Source organism: Schistocerca cancellata, chromosome 2 (assembly GCF_023864275.1).
Source record: "Schistocerca cancellata isolate TAMUIC-IGC-003103 chromosome 2, iqSchCanc2.1, whole genome shotgun sequence".
Lineage (NCBI taxonomy): Eukaryota > Metazoa > Arthropoda > Insecta > Orthoptera > Acrididae > Schistocerca > Schistocerca cancellata.
Window position 1 is genome coordinate 235717335 of NC_064627.1, and position 16922 is coordinate 235734256.

General features: G+C 38.2%; 1 protein-coding gene across 1 annotated transcript in view; it reads left to right on the forward strand.

The window, feature by feature from the left end:
* The first annotated feature begins 784 nt into the window (after nt 1-784).
* LOC126161574 (transmembrane 9 superfamily member 3) overlaps nt 785-16922 on the forward strand; it is a 102734-nt gene continuing 86596 nt past the window's right edge. Inside the window, exons 1-2 of the mRNA XM_049917514.1 lie at nt 785-1056; nt 1340-1535. Of these exons, the coding sequence (XP_049773471.1) occupies nt 991-1056; nt 1340-1535 (262 nt within the window). The 5' untranslated portion in view covers nt 785-990. The remainder of the gene's footprint in view (nt 1057-1339; nt 1536-16922) is intronic.

Here is a 16922-nt window from a genome sequence, read left to right on the forward strand (position 1 = left end):
TATGAGAGCAGAAGAACGTTGTGGCAATATCATTCTTTGCATCATTTTTGGGTATAGCAAGGTCCGAGGCATTCGAGGTTAAAAGTCAGAAAGAATGATGTTCAAGTGTAATCTGTGGTAAGGATTTCAGGTGAAGTAGGAAGCTGCACTCCTTAGCTCCTCATGTGAGTTTCACCCTCCTGAAGTAAAGTAAAAAGTAACGTTCGTTTTTAAGTATTAACTTTCCTGAAACAAGATGGAATATCAGGATACATCTCACATGTCGTGTCGTATACTATATTTAGCTAAGAAACTGTTTTCCCCCCTATAAATCAATTTCATTTGGTTTACATTCGGCATATAACACAAATCAGTGCCGTTTCCTCTGTAAACGAAACCAAAGCTGTTGGATCCGACACCGTCTTGTGGTACAAAAGTTAATTTTTACGGAAATTTTGATTATTGTGGCTGTATCTTGGATAATTTTACGATGTAAGCTTTTATGACTGCCACATGCTGCGGAGCACAAATTGCAACTATATTTTTATATCTTTCAAATGAGAGCTATCTTAAACGTAACCAAACGCACTACAGCGGAAACACGCGAATAGTACACAGGAGACTACTGTAAGTTTTCGCTGATTACCATCGGAAAGTGCTACGAGCTGCAGACCCGAGGCCAGCCGAGAGTACCCGATCGGCACACAGATTTCATCTTTAGACGAGTCATGGTTACATCTGTAGATCTTTGGTGTCATCGTAGACTTAGTATCTCTGGTTCTGCATGTAAATTTAGATTCGTCTGCAATTAACATCTTTGGTGAACGCTCGTATATGTCAAGCATTTTGCGACGTGAGAGACATCTCGTGTTTTGACGTGGCAATAGCGAAAAATCTTCCTACGAAGCAGTGTTGTTGACAACTGTGTTATATCGATGAAATGGTGAGGAGGGGGCGGATGATAGTGAAGAGTAGTAACAGCTAAAGGACACCTGCATATTGTCATAAATTATGTCGCTGTTGTTTTTGTGCTTGTTTTTTATTTTGGGAGTAAACGGTGACGAGCATACACACATAGTAAGTATTCGTGGTGTTTACGTAAATATTTTTAACGTGCTTGCTGGTGCAGTAGCTGCACCGTACGTGACAAGAAAGCTGAAACCGTGAGACTGTAATATAAATGCATCGTAGTTTTTGTTAAGGGCTGTCACTGAAGTGAAATCTTATGCCGGTAGCACTATAGTTGCTCTGTTGGCTTACAGTGTCAAACCTAATTACAGATAAAATAATATGACATATACCTGTAATTAGAATGGGATTAGAATTCAACAAACTAATTTGTCATACAATTATTTTTCAGTACAACGACAATGAGGAAGTTGTGTTGTGGATGAACACTGTGGGACCCTACCACAACCGCCAAGAAACTTACGCCTATTTTTCGTTGCCGTTCTGTGTAGGCTCGAAAGACACCATCAATCATTATCATGAGACCCTTAGCGAAGCTCTACAGGGTGTGGAGCTTGAATTCAGCGGCTTGGAAATTGAATTCAAAGGTAAAAATGCATATTTGTCTGTATTTCAAGGCAAGTAAGAGTCGTGTAGATGCTTTTTCCTATAATGTACTTCTGACTGTTAGAAAAACTGTATAATTCTTCTTTATTGTAACACCAAAATACCATCAGTCAGTAATGAATCTTGGGCAGTTAGGCTAAATGTTGTAACTTTTTGAGAGGGGGGGGGGGGTGACAACAGATAGTAAGTCTTAGGGTATTGGGAAAACAAACAAGCCATTTAAATTGGTTAGAAAATTGAATGTTAGAGATGCAAAGACTAACTTTTTTTTTTTAAAGTAAATATATATATGGGTGGTCTAGTTTGAGATGAACCCAACTTTGACCATCACAGATTTTGTTCAAATTTGGTGTGTACCTTTACTAAGTGACCAAAGGAAAGTTTACAAATTTCTGGCACTACAAATGTTAATACTTCATGTGTTATTGCCTCTTAAGTGAATGGTAAGTAAATGTCAGGGAGACATTTAAGATAATTTACCATGTTCTAAGTGCTGTAATTCAGTTGATCATTCAGGTAAAGCTGCAAAACTTAGAAAGATGATTGAATAGTTTTCATTCTCCGCATCGCAAGTTTTATATCATTCGACTCACTTCTTTTGCTCCAGTTGGGACTGGAAAGTTGTCAGTAAATTTTGTTGCGACAGTATCTTTCCTTTACTGATCTATTGTCAAAGAAAACCGTTCCTCCTGGAATGCTCTGCCTTGTTCACTTTGGTCCTTTCTAACAAAAATGAACTCAATTTTATTCAAGTTCAGCTCACAGAATGCATATAAGTGCAAAGCTTTGAGGAATAGCTTTTCCTGCAGGCATTGTAGGATTATTCTTGTATATAGTCATTCGACAGTGTCCTCAGTTTCATCACATGCAAACTATTCTTTACTTATTGCAGTGTTTGCACCAAAATCTGTGAGGTAGTAGTACCGATTGGAGAAATTCTTGAAGTCTGTGTACTGGCTGCAGGCCTACCACTGAACTATTTGATTGATTTTCTGCAGTTATGTCTTTGTAATTTCAGTTAACCCACAAGTTTTGTCTAAAAGGTATGAAATGCTACTGTATAATGTGTTCAGCTGTTACTCATTTTCTTCTTCTTCATTTCTGTAGTGTTTATCCCATCTTGTACAGTGTCTGCTTTTTCAGGATTTGGCAAGTTTTGTTTTATTATTCAACTTTATGGCTGGATGCCCTTTCAGGTGCCTCAGTTGCCTAGGTAACCAAATGAAGTAAGTAATGTGCACCATCTGTCTGTGAATCGTGTAAACTTTGTTCGATGTGCTGGTGCATGTTATCTGTCTATGTATCACATTCTCTGAGGTGTAATTTGGGGATCAAATGTATAAATGAGAACGGAAAATCCATAAAGACCACTCAGGGTGGCTGGTGTGCCAGCCCACAGTTATTAATCCTGTAGATTTGATCCACATCTGGCCCACTCCCCAGTCTTGCAAGCTAGACAGCTATCGAGTAGGTGTGTCTTAGGCTGTTACTAACTGCGCTAAAAGTTTTGCATTGTATTTGCTTAACTTTGATAAAGTAGACAATAATGTGATGTGCAGTAGCTTGACTGTTCTCCTATTGAAAACCTAGGACAGTGTTGTGGACAACAAAGGTTTGATCTGCAAAATAACACAGTGCAATTGCTTCACCAGTCGTAAGGTTGTGTTTCATAATTTTGAGGAATTGTGTTTGTGTTTTGTAACAAAGTGGTGAATGGTGAGGCCAGAGAGTTTTGATGTTATCTTTGTGACAGAATCATCTACCAACAGATTTGTAGTTTCGAGTGATTGGAATGTCTGTATTCCAGTTTCTTCAGGATGAATGTCAGTATACATGCAAATAAGGTGTGATTCGAGGAAGTTTCTTCCAGGGCAGCTACCACATTGATACAGTAGGTAAACTTTTGATTCAATGCCGCAAACTGTCAAACTCATAAAGTTATAGTCCTGGTTAGTTAGCTATGCTACTAGCAAGCATCAGTTTGATATTCTGGACAACTCACCAGGGTGGAAGCCACTAACAGTTGCCATTTGGCAACTTAGCAAACTTTGTCTGACTGACTTTGCATTTAACACAGTCTAAAAGACTATGTTAAATGCAAAGTCAGTCAGACAAAGTTTGCTAAGTTGCCAAATTGTAACAGCAGACAATTTGTTAGTGTGTTCCATGTGAAAGCTTAAACTTCTGCCCTGTCGAAGCATATTTACTGAAATTTATTCAGCTGATTTGCCAGAGTTCCGTTAATCAGATTTTTTCTGACTGAGATGATTCTCCTTTAAAACAGAATTACAGCAAATCCTTTCAAATATTCAAATTTTGTCATCAAAATAGCATAATGATGAAGACAAATTGTATATTCATCACTAAACCTTAGGTCAGAACAGCTCAACAATAGCTCCAAAATTTAGCAGCCTTTGAGTGGTATTATACATTCACAATTGACAACTTATCAAAATAAAGCTTTCACAGTTCTTCACGTGCTGAAGCTATCAGATATTCATATCAATTATAAAACTGCACCTACTGAAGTAAAGGTTGATTAAAGTTTGAAACTTTGTTACTTCCCCCCTGTGATCCTAAAATATTGTGAACTTATTGTTTTTATGTTACACATGAGGCATCACATGCTGGAACATAAGAGTATCAATGATAGAGATAATTATGCACCTGAGAAAATAGCTATTGCTTCACATATTGTTGCAGTAGCTTACAGATAATGATTGTTGCATCACCTTCCTCCTCAAAAACAAGTGGCGAGGAAATTTATATATCAAAATGGAAACATTTCTGAGAGTCTTTTCTCATGTTCACCAAGTTACATTCCCAGATAATTCTTTTCTCTGACAGAAATTGTCAGCAAAACAATAATTTAGTCAATTTGATGTTAGAGAATAAATATGTAAATACTACTACTACTACTACTACTAGTAGTAGTAGTAGTAGTAGTAGTAGTAGTAGTAGGTATTCTGCCTTACAGCAGGTTAAGCTTCTTTCACTTTTGTCTGTCCATAGCCAGTCTTTTCATTTCTGAATATTTGTCTCCTTGGATATTGTCCAGCATTTGATATCTTCTTTATCACCTTCCCCTTTTTCCCCTCCACCATTCCTTCTATTCCTTCCTTCAATTAACAGTCCCTCCTCAAACAGTGTCCAATCCAGTTCCGTTTTCTTTTTCTAATGACTTTCAGCATGTTTCTGTCTTCTCCAACTCCTCTTAATACTTCTTCATTCCTTACTCGGTCCTCCCATTTCACTTTTTCCGTTCTTCTCCATATCCGCATCTCTAGTGCTTCTAATCTTCTTTCATCTTCCTTCCTCAATGTCCAGGTCTCCGCACCATACAGTGCAACACTCCAGATGTAACACTTGGCAAGTCTTTTCCGCAGTTCTTTGTTTAGTGGTCCACAAAGTAATTTCTGTTTCCTCTTGAGTTCTTCTTTTGCCATTGCAGTTCTTTTCATAATTTCTGTTGAGCAATAAATATCATCCATTATTACACTTCCCAAGTAATTGAATTTATACCATGCTTTTCTCGTTTCCTTCTTGTTAAACTACAAGCTATATTCTTCTACTTTTGTGTTTAGATAATCCAACATTTGTTCCATCTCTCTTGCACTCTCTGCCATCACAACCATGTCGTCTGCAAATCTTACACACTCCACTCTCTGACCCCCTATACAAACTCCTCTCCTTCCATCAAAACTTCCGTTAATAATTTCCTCCAGATAGTTACTGAACAGTGTTGGTGATAAACAACCACCTTGTCTTACACCTCTTCCCATTTCAATTTCTTCACTCATCACAACTCCTATTCTTACTCTTGCTCTCTGGTTTAAATATAAATTTCTAATTAGCCGTCTATCCCTTCAGTCAGCTCCATGTTTCCTTAGGATTTCCATCAGTTTGTCCTATCTGACACAGTCAAAAGCCTTCTCAAGATCAATGAACACAGCATACATCTTCCTTTCATTCTCCATGTACCTCTCCCCTATCACTCTCAGTAGCCCAATGGTATCTCTAGTTCTCACTCCTTGCCTGAAACCAAATTGTTCATATCCTATTACGCAATTCAACTTCACATATAGCCTTTTGTTGAGCGTCCTCAGCAAGACTTTGGCTGCATGTGATATCAGGCTCACTGTTCTATGTTCCTCACACTTTTTCCTGTTCTTTTTTCTGTTCTATAGGTATTAAGATACTTTCTGTGAAGTCCTTTGGCCATTTTCCAGTCATGTATATTTGATTACACAATTCAATCAACTTCCTTCTTTCTCCAATGACTTTAACAGTTCCGCAGGAATCTCATCAATTCCCATTGCCTTTCCATTTTTCTTCTCCTTCATAGATGCTTCAGTCTCAGTAGTTAGTATTGCATTTCCATTGTCATCATCTGCAACTTTTTCTTCTTCTATCCCAAGCTCTTCTTCACTTGGTCAGCTGTCAGGAATGTATAGCCATTCTATATATTCTTCCCATCTTCTCATTATTTCTGTGGGTTCATTTGCCATTTTAGCGTCTGCTGTCTACTTCCTTTAGTCCATTGTTGTTTCTTTTTTCCCTGTATGTCAAATCCATTGCTTCTTTGTAAATCAAATCATATTTTCCCTCTTTCTCTAATTTCTCTTTCTTGTCACACTTGTCTGTCAGTCATTTCTCCTATGCTTTTTCTGTCTCCCTGCTTAATTTGTTATTTAACCTCCTGTAGTTGCGCTTCCCTTCTTCTGTGTTTACAATTTTCCATTTCCTGAGGTCATCCATCTTGGTTATCATATCTGGTTTTACCCATTCTTTCTTTACTTTTTTCCTCTCCTTGACTCCAAGCGTTTCCTTAGCTGCCATTTTGATCCTATTTTGAAAACGATCCCATCTTCCTTCTGTGCATTCCGTTTCCTGTCCTTGCATCATGATTTCACAATATGCATTCTTTAATTTTTCACAGTTGCTTTTGTATTTCAGTTTCACAAAGTTAATGTGCTCTCTCATCTGTCCTTTCCAGGTTCTTTTCAATTTAACTAGAACCTCAGTTACTACTAATATATGATCTGAGTAAATATCTGCCTCTGGATAACTTCTGACATTCGTTAGACAATTTCGGTATCTTTGTTGTATTATTATATAATCAATTTTGATATCTTTTGTTCTCAAATCGAGATATCCAAGTATGCTGTCATGTTTTGTGGTTATCAGATAGAGTATTACCAACTACCATGAAATTTTCATTGCAGTGTTTCAACAATCTTTGCCCTCTCTCATTTCCTTCTCCCAGTCCAAATTTTCCCAGAACTTTTCCTTCTAGTCCTTCACCAACTACTGCATTCCAATCATCTGTTTCAACAATACATGCATTTCTTTTCTCTCTCTCTGCTAAGTTTTCTATCTTCTCATAACATTCTTATACCTCTTCATCTGAATGATTACTTGTTGGCATATAGACTTGGATGATTACGAAGTCTTTCTTTTTCCCTCTCAGTTTCATCATCATTATTCTTCCACTAACATATTCAACCTTGATAACCTTGTCCTTCATTATTTTAAGAGGGGTAGGATGTCAAACGGGCCGACTTGGAGCAGGAGAAGCACCACAGGGCATTTTAATTTCCACTGTCTATACTTTTACAAATAAATTCATAAAACTTTGTCAGCATGTCCAGGAAGGATTCAGGATTCACACTCATAGCAGTGGAAGTTCAAAAACACAACAAAATAATTTTTTTTACGTGTGAAATTTCATAATTTTTTCCCACTTACTATTGGCTGCATTCATTGCTATAGGTACATTTTTCTTCACAAGTAAAAGAGATTCTTTGATGAATTTTGCACAGCATACAAACCATACTTACAGGTGTATGAAACTCTAGAATTTTCCAAAGCTATTAAAAACTGTGGTAAAAATTGAGATAATTAACTACAAAATTTCATTTTTTTCTAAACATAAAGTTTAAAACGTAACAGCTCATTCATTTTTTCATAAATTAAATAGATTGTAGTGTTTCATACACCTGTAAGTATGGTTTGTATGCTGTGCAAAATTCATCGAACAATCTGTCTTATTTATGAAGAAAAGTGTACATATAGCAACAAATGCAGCCAATAGTAAGTGAAAAAATTATGAAATTTCACATGTAAAAAAATTTATTTTGTTATGTTTTTGAACTTCCGCTGCTATTAGTGTGAATCCTGAATCCTTTGTAGTCATACTGACAAAGTTTTATGAATTTATTTGTAAAAGTATAGGCACTGGGAATTAAAATGTCCTGTGGTCCCTCTCCTGCTCCAAGTCGGCCAGTTTGACGTCCTACACCCCTTAACTATCAAAATTCCAACCCCATACATTCCATTTATTATTTTCGCCTTAATAGTACAAACGGAAGTCATCACTTTCTAGTTCTCCACAACCACCCCATCTCACCTCACACATTCCGAATACATCCAATTTATTTCTTGTCATTTCCTGTTTGGCGTTTTCTAATTTCCCTTCCTGGAGAAGGGTTAAGACATTCCAAGTCCCAATCCTCAATAAGTCTTCCTTCTTCTTCTTCCCTTCCTTCCTTTTCCATTTGCTCTAATCTCTGGAGTCCTCATTGTATTCCCCTCCCGGAGATCCGATTGAGGGGAAGCTTTACCTATGGAATATTTTACAAAGAGGTCCATCCCATGAATGTCTTGGGAAGTAATTCCAGTGGTGGTTTCCTGTAGCTTTCCACTGTTCTCCACATCCTGTTGGCCCACTGACCCACTTTCATGCTGAGGTTGGTTACCAAATTTTCCACTGGTTTGCTCAGCTGAACAGGGGCACCACTTGTAGTAGGTAGGATTGTGGAGAATTGAGGTGAGGGACGCTAAGAGAACTCTCTTGTTGAGTTCTTATATTCGCATCTCATCCCTATTTTTTAGCCAGAGTTGCAAGGTTGTTGCAGCGTCTATCCCAGGTCATCTCCCAGGCCCTGAATGATGTAACAGTTGTTTAAATGAGAAACTTTACTTGATATTTGTAGACCTTTATAGAAAAAAAAAACATTTGTAGAAAACTGGTATTTTTTGAGAAAAATATGCGCTCTCAAATGGTAGTTAACACAAGCGTCTATATGCAACAACCCTTCTGAGATAGAATGGTTCAAAAATCATTTACTTTAGCAGCAGATTTGTTTTCATGCAACTTCATCCCCGACTATCTCAAAAACTATGAACCCACAAGTGGTAAAACTTACAGGTTTTATAAAAAAAAAAGCTACTAAGCAGTAGGTAGAAAAAGGAGTGATTTCTAAACCAACTAGATAAAGAGATTACTTCAACTTGGGAAAAATTTTATTGCAGTAAAATTTATTGAATACTTTAAGTGCCACTTAGAGAAAAAGCAGTGAGCCAAATGACATAATACATATAGAATGTGCAAAACACAAACCGTTCAACTGTCTTGCAAAGTTTTGCAGCTTACCAAAATTCAACACTGAATTTAAGTGTTTAGAATGTGGCTAAATTGTTTGAAAAGTGACTGCAACGTTTGTGCACCTTTCACGTAGGAAGCACCTACCTATAAAGAATTAAAAGTTGGGAGCTAGAAATTTGTAAATCTTCCTTTCGTTGCTTAGCAAAGGAGCATACGAAATTTGAACAAACTCTGAGATAGTGTAGTGGTGTCCCGTCGACCACTTGATATGGAATCACCCATATTCAGTTTGAGCAAATAACTAAAAAATATACTGAAGGTATCTGACTGACTTTATGTAGTTTTAACTAAAAGAAGAATGGAAAAACTGGTAGAAGCCGACCTTGGGGAAGATCAGTTTGGATTCCGTAGAAATATGAGAACACGTGAGGCAATACTGACCCTACGACTTATCTTAGAAGCTAGATTAAGAAAAGGCAAACCTACGTTTCTAGCATTTGTAGACTTGGAGAAAGCTTTTGACAATGTTGACTGGAATACTCTTTTTCAAATTCTGAAGGTGGCAAGGGTAAATTACAGGGAGCGAAAGGCTATTTACAATTTGTACAGAAACCAGATGGCAGTTATAAGAGTTGAGGGACATGAAATGGAAGCAGTGGTTGGGAAGGGAGTGAGACAGGGTTGTAGCCTCTCCCCGATGTTATTCAATCTGTATATTCAGCAAGCAGTAAAGGAAACAAAAGAAAAATTTGGAGTAGGTATTAAAATCCATGGGGAAGAAATAAAAACTTTGAGGTTCGCCGATGACATTGTAATTCTGTCAGAGACAGGAAAGGACCTGAAAGAGCAGCTGAACGGAGTGGACAGTGTCTTGAAAGGAGGGTATAAGATGAACATCAACAAAGCAAAACGAGGATAATGGAATGTAGTCAAATTAAATCGGGTGATGCTGAGGGAATTAGATTAGGAAATGAGACACTTAAGGTAGTAAATGAGTTTTGCTATTTGGGGAGCAAAGTATCTAATGATGGTCGAAGTGGAGAGGATATAAAATGTAGACTGGCAATGGCAAGGAAAGCGTTTCTGAAGTAGAGAAATTTGTTAACATCGAGTATATATTTAAGTGTCAGGAAGTCGTTTCTGAAAGTACTTGTATGGAGTGTAGCCATGTATGGAAGTGAGACATGGACGATAAATAGTTTGGACAAGAAGAGAATAGAAGCTTTTGAAATGTGGTGCTACAGAAGAATGCTGAAAATTAGATGGGTAGATCACATAACTAATGAGGAGGTATTGAATAGGATTGGGGAGAAGAGGAGTTTGTGGCACAACTTGACAAGAAGGAGGGATCGGTTGGTAGGACATGTTCTGAGGCATCAAGGGATCACCAATTTAGTATTGGTGGGCAGCGTGGAGGGTAAAAATCGTAGAGGGAGACAAAGAGATGAATACACTAAACAGATTCAGAAGGGTGTAGGCTGCAGTACGTATTGGGAGATGAAGAACCTTGCACAGGATAGAGTAGCATGGAGAGCTGCATCAAACCAGTCTCAGGACTGAAGGCCACAGCAACAAACAACAACATTCAGAAGGCTGGTAGTTGAAACACCTGTCCAGCCATTCATGTGTAGGTTTTCTGTGGTCTCTCTAAATTAATTATGTGTGGTTTCTTTGACAAAGACACAGATAATTTCCTCCCTTTATGAGCTTGTGCTCTGTCTGTTAATGAGACTGTCTTTGGTGAGACATTGACCTAAATTTTTCTCTTTCATTCAATTCACAGAGATAAAAAAACTAAACATGCATCAGTATATTTTTAGTAATGACTGAGACCAATGTCTTAATCATAAAGATAGTCGCAGCAGGCTGTGAATATGTGTCTTGAGAGATTGTGATCTATCCTCGGATACCTGGTGTCTTCTCTGAATTCATGATCATGCTAGAATTGAAGAGTGTAGTGTCAACTGAAACATAATTGTCTGAAGTCAGCTAAGAGACTGACTTAAATGCAGTGAAACACAATGCACATGGGCACTGGGCATGAAGTGAATTAGCTGTAACGGTGGTTTCATACTCAGTAACTGTGTCACCAGATGGGCATAGTTTTCAATCTTCATTTGTGATTTGTGTTTGTTGACTGAGGGAGGATAGTGTGTACTTGAGAGAACACCCCAGAAAATGTTGGCAGAACTTGTGTTAGCATTAAAGTATAGTTGAATTTGTTGATAATGTATACTTTAATGTACAGAATTATAATTAATACAGTATTAGTTTCTTAACCTAAATCAGAATGACAGGACAGAACAAACTCCTTCCTTCTGAATATGAGGTCAGTGTCTTAACAACTGTGCTGCCTCATTTGGTTGGTCTCTGTTGTACAGTGTTCTTTGATACATACACATTTGCACTTGATGACTTACACAAAAAACATAATTTTGTTCATCATCACTGCACCCACCAAGAGCACCCAGTGGCGACGCCTGAACTGTGGACAAGCTGTCCCTTGCGCTAATTCCAGTCTGTTCGGAAAACTGACTCCGTACCTGCAAACATGCCACCATGGCCCCATGTGCGTCTTCATGTCCTCCACTCAGTCTATCTGCAAAACTAAGTCAGCATCCTGCTTGATAAGTGAAACATTGCACTCAGGAGAATGACAAGATATTACTGTCATGCATTATAGGTCTTGCCACATGAAAAGCATTAGAGCGCTGTAATCTGACAAGATATTGTAGTTATCTCCCTTCATTATTAATCACTACTCTGATTCCTCTAAGTAATCTTTCATTGTGCTGTGTGCATTACTTGGAAAGAAAGTTTCAGTTGTCTTTTTAATCAGATGTATTTTAGTAATCTTTTTCATGTACTAGGGCGGTTTGTTATACAGTTTTATTCCTCGATAGAAAATGCTGTTTTGGGATTTTTGTTTTTCCTTGGTGAATGTAAGTCCAAACTTGCCCAAATGTTTTTCGTAATATGTGCAGCAGACTGGTAAATGATTCACTTAGTAGAGTAAGGATACTTAATTTTTAAACATTTCTTTGCGGTGATGCTTACTACTACTTGTAGTTATTTATTCTTATGATCATCTTCTGCAGTTAAAAATTTTGTCCATTTTGTGTCTTCAGTTCTCAGAAAAGATTCACATTGCTGAGAGTTAATTGTACTTCACCACAAGACATTGGCTGTTACAAACCGATGATAGAACCTTTTTGCAAAACATGCTGATGACATTGTTTTCCGTCACCTCTGTGTGTTCAGTCCATGTTACCTGACAATCAGTATTCATCCCAAAAAGATTTGTATTTGTCACACAATGTATAGATTTATCAATTATCATCTATGCTTAATGTGATAGAATGGTTTTCCCTTTTTATTGTAAATTGCATATTGTTGTTTTTGTTTATGTTCATTGTTAATTTATTACATACTGCCCACTCATAAAAATCCTTGAGGATTTCTTTTGCTTTCTCCAATAGGAGTTCTGGTGTTTTGTTTGTGAGTATGATGTTGCTATCATCGGCAAAGAGAACTTTTCTGCGTGTCTTATACAGGGCTATTACAAATGATTGAAGCAATTTCATAAATTCACTGTAGCTCCATTCATTGACATATGGTCACGACACACTACAGATACGTAGAAAAACTCATAGAGTTTTGTTCCGCTGAAGCCGCACTTTAGGTTTCTGCCGTCAGAGCGCTCGAGAGCGCAGTGAGACAAAATGGCGACAGGAGCCGAGAAAGCGTATGTCGTGCTTGAAATGCACTCACATCAGTCAGTCATAACAGTGCAACGACACTTCAGGACAAAGTTCAACAAAGATCCACCAACTGCTAACTCCATTTGATGATGGTATGCGCAGTTTAAAGCTTCTGGATGCCTCTGTAAGGGAAATAAATGGGTCGGCCTTCAGTGAGTGAAGAAACGGTTGAATGCGTGTGGGCAAGTTTCACGCGTAGCCCGTGGAAGTCGACGAATAAAGCAAGCAGGGAGCTAAACGTACCACAGCCGACGGTTTGGAAAATCTTACGGAAAAGGCTAAAGCAGAAGCCTTACCATTTACAATTGCTACAAGCCCTGACACCCGATGACAAAGTCAAACGTTTTGAATTTTCGGCGCGGTTGCAACAGCTCGTGGAAGAGGATGCGTTCAGTGCGAAACTTGTTTTCGGTGATGAAGCAACATTTTTTCTTAATGGTGACGTGAACAGACACAATGTGCGAATCTGGGCTGTAGAGAATCCTCACACATTCGTGCAGCAAATTCACAATTCACCAAAAGTTTACGTGTTTTGTGCAATCTCATGGTTTAAACTTTACGGCCCCTTTTTCTTCTGCGAAAAAAACGTTACAGGACACCTGTATCTGGACATGCTGGAAAATTGGCTCGTGCCACAACTGGAGACCGACAGCGCCGACTTCATCTTTCAACAGGATGGTGCTCCACCGCACTTCCATCATGATGTTCGGCATTTCTTAAACAGGAGATTGGAAAACCGATGGATCGGTTGTGGTGTAGATCATGATCAGCAATTCATGTCATGGCCTCTACGCTCTCCCGACTTAACCCCATGCGATTTCTTTCTGTGGGGTTATGTGAAAGATTCAGTGTTTAAACCTCTTCTACCAAGAAACGTGCCAGAACTGCGAGCTCGCGTCAACGATGCTTTCGAACTCATTAATGGGGACATGCTGTGCCGAGTCTGGAAGGAACTTGATTATTGGCTTGATGTCTGCCGAATCACTAAAGGGGCACATTTGTGAATGCCTAAAAAAACTTTTTGAGTTTTTGTATGTGTGTGCAAAGCATTGTGAAAATATCTCAAATAATAAAGTTATTGTAGAGCTGTGAAATCGCTTCAATCATTTGTAATAACCCTGTACTTTATGGAAAGTTATTGGTATATACTAAGAACAGAAGTGGACCCAGATAGCAAACCTGAGGAACACTTATGTTTGTGTGTTTCTTGTCTGACAATTGTTTTAGTAAAAATTTGTCGTCGACAGTGGTGTGAGCTGCCTCCATCTTTCGCATTTGTTTTCCCTATAAGACTGGAACCAACTGTTTACTGTCCCTCTAACACCTAGGGCCTCTAGCTTGTTTAGTAAAATTTTGGGGTAAACTGTGTCAGAAGCCTTGGAGAAGTCCAAGGCTATGCATGTAACACATCTTTGTCAAGAGCTTGAAGTGCCACTATTGTGAACTTTCGAATGGCTCATATTGTATTTCTCCCACTTCTTAAACCAAACTGTGCTTTATTGAAAAGGTTATTTAGTCTTTCCTGATTGATTGATTTATTTTTGAGACTGAAGACTGTTGTGAAGCTGGCCCATGGTTTTCAGTACTCTCAGCATTTCCTTTCTTTAGTAAGGGCACAAGTCTCATTTTTAAGATGTTTGTATTCCTTTCCGCCTTCTTCATTTACTGCATTTTTATATTTTCTTCTTTCATCTATTAAATTCAATATCTCTTCTGTTACCCAAGAATTTCTATTAGCCCTCGTCTTTTTACCTACTTGATCCTCTGCAGCCCTCACTATTTCATCTCTCAAAGCTACCCATTCTTCTTCTACTGTATTTCTTTTCCCTGTTCTTGTCAATCTATCCCTAATGCACTCACTGAAACTCCCTACAATGTCTGGTTCTTTCAGTTTATCCAGGTCCCATCTCTTTAAATTCCTACCTTTTTGCAGTTTCTTCAGTTTTAATCGACAGTTCTTAACCAATAAATTGTGGTCAGAGTCCACATCTGCCCCTGGAAATGTCTTACAATTTAAAACTTGCTTCCTAAATCTCTGTCGTACCATTATATAATCTATACGAAATCTTCCAGCGTCTCCAGGCCTCTTCCATGTATACAACCTTCTTTCATGATTCTTAAACCAAGCATTAGCTATGAGTAAGTTATGCTCTGCACAAAATTCTGCCAGGCGGCTTCCTCTTTCATTCTTTACCCCCAGTCCATATTCACCTACTACTCTTCCTTCTCTTCCTTTCCCTACTATTGAATTCGGGTCCCCCATGACTATTAAATTTTCATTTTCCTTAACTATCTGAATAACTTCTTTAATAGTGTCATACATTTCTTCAACCTCTTCATCAGCTGCGGAGCTAGTTGGCATATAAAATTGTACTACTGTAGTAGGTGTGGGCTTTGTGTCTATCTTGGCTACAATAGTGTGTTCACTATGCTCTTCATAGTAGCTTACCCGTGCTGCTATTTTTTTTTATTCATTATTAAACTTACTCTGGCATTGCCCCTATTTGATTTTGTATTTATAACCCTGTATTCACCTGACTGGAAGTCGTCTTCCTCCTGCGACCGAACTTCACTTATTCCCACTTTATCTAGCTTTAACCTATCAATTTCCCTTTTAAAATTTTCTAATCTACTTGCCCGTTTAAGGAATCTAACATTCCACACTCTGATCCCTAGAACGCCAGTTTTGTTTATCCTAATAATGATGTCCTCCTGAGTAGTCCCCACCTGGAGATCCAAATGGGGGACTCTTTTACCTCCGAACTATTTTACCTAAAAAGGGTCGTCAATGTTTAACCATACAGTAAAGCGGCATACCCTTGGGAAACATTACGGCTGTAGTTTTCCCTTGCTTTCAGCTGTTCACAGTACCAGTGCAGCAAGGCCGTATTGGTGAATGTTACAAGGCCGTATGAGACAATCATCCAGACTGTTGCCCCTGCAGCTACTGAAAAGGCTGCTGCCTCTCTTCTCGAACCACACATTTGTCTGGCCTCCAAACAGAGACCTCTCCTTTGTGGTTGCACTCACAGTACGGCTATCTATATCACTGAGACATGCAAGCCTCGCCACCAACGGCAAGGTCCATGGTTCATGGGGATCAACCAAGGGAAATTCCTCTTGACTTACGGGGTTCATCGAGGATCAATCTTAGGTCTGCAATTGTTCCTTATAGATCTGTGTTCCTTATAGGTGTAAATGATCTTCCATCTAATATACAACAGAGTTAGCTCTTTTTGTGTCTGGCACTACTATTGTAATTAATTCAAACACACACACACACACACACACACACACACACACACACTGCAACAGAAGAAATTGAAAATAATGCTCTTAAGGATATTATTGAATGATTTTGTGCTAATACCCTCAATGTCAGTTTCAAAAAGACTCAATATATTCAGTTCTACTCATATAGAGGCACAGCACCAGTGATAAGTCTTATACATTCTGGAAACATCAAAATTTGTAGGTGTCCATATTGATGTGAATTTTAACTGGAAAAAAACGTATTTTGAAACTTCTAAAACAACATAGTTCAGTCACATTTGCATGTAGACTCATTGCAAATCTTGGGATGAGACAAATCAAGGATGTTGTCATATTTTCATTCAATACTGTCATAAGGAATTTTGTTCCGGGATAACTGAGTTTTAAGAAAGAAAGTGTTTATTGATCAGGAACACTTGTAAGAATATATGGTGCCCACTCACGATCATCTTGTAGACATCTGGAACTGAAAGTGTTTCTCCTTGACAACCCCTATTCCGTAGAACAACTTCCAATTTCGTAATGAGTAAAAGGTAGTGGGTCGGGAATTATTAATTCACAACAGTACTAAAACAAGTGTAACATGAATGTAAAATAACTCATTCCACATCATTATGATTAATCATACAGATGATCAAAGGAACATGAAACTAACTCCACGTATTAAGGTGATAATGTTGGTGGTCGACATTCTTTCCTGGACTTCTGTTAATTTGTTGGAGAAAGTGTCCACATTATCTCCAAGTAACTAGTACACACACAGATTGATTAAATGACTAATTTTCTTATAAAAGTCTAAATTTATTGGTTCGGTGCTTGCTATTTCAAAATGTTTTTCTATTGTAATTTTGATCAGATCTCTAGCTTAAAGAGTGGGTCATGTCACTCATAAATATGATTCCCTGTCCATTAACGTAGTTCTGCAACATGCCAAAATGTCATGCATG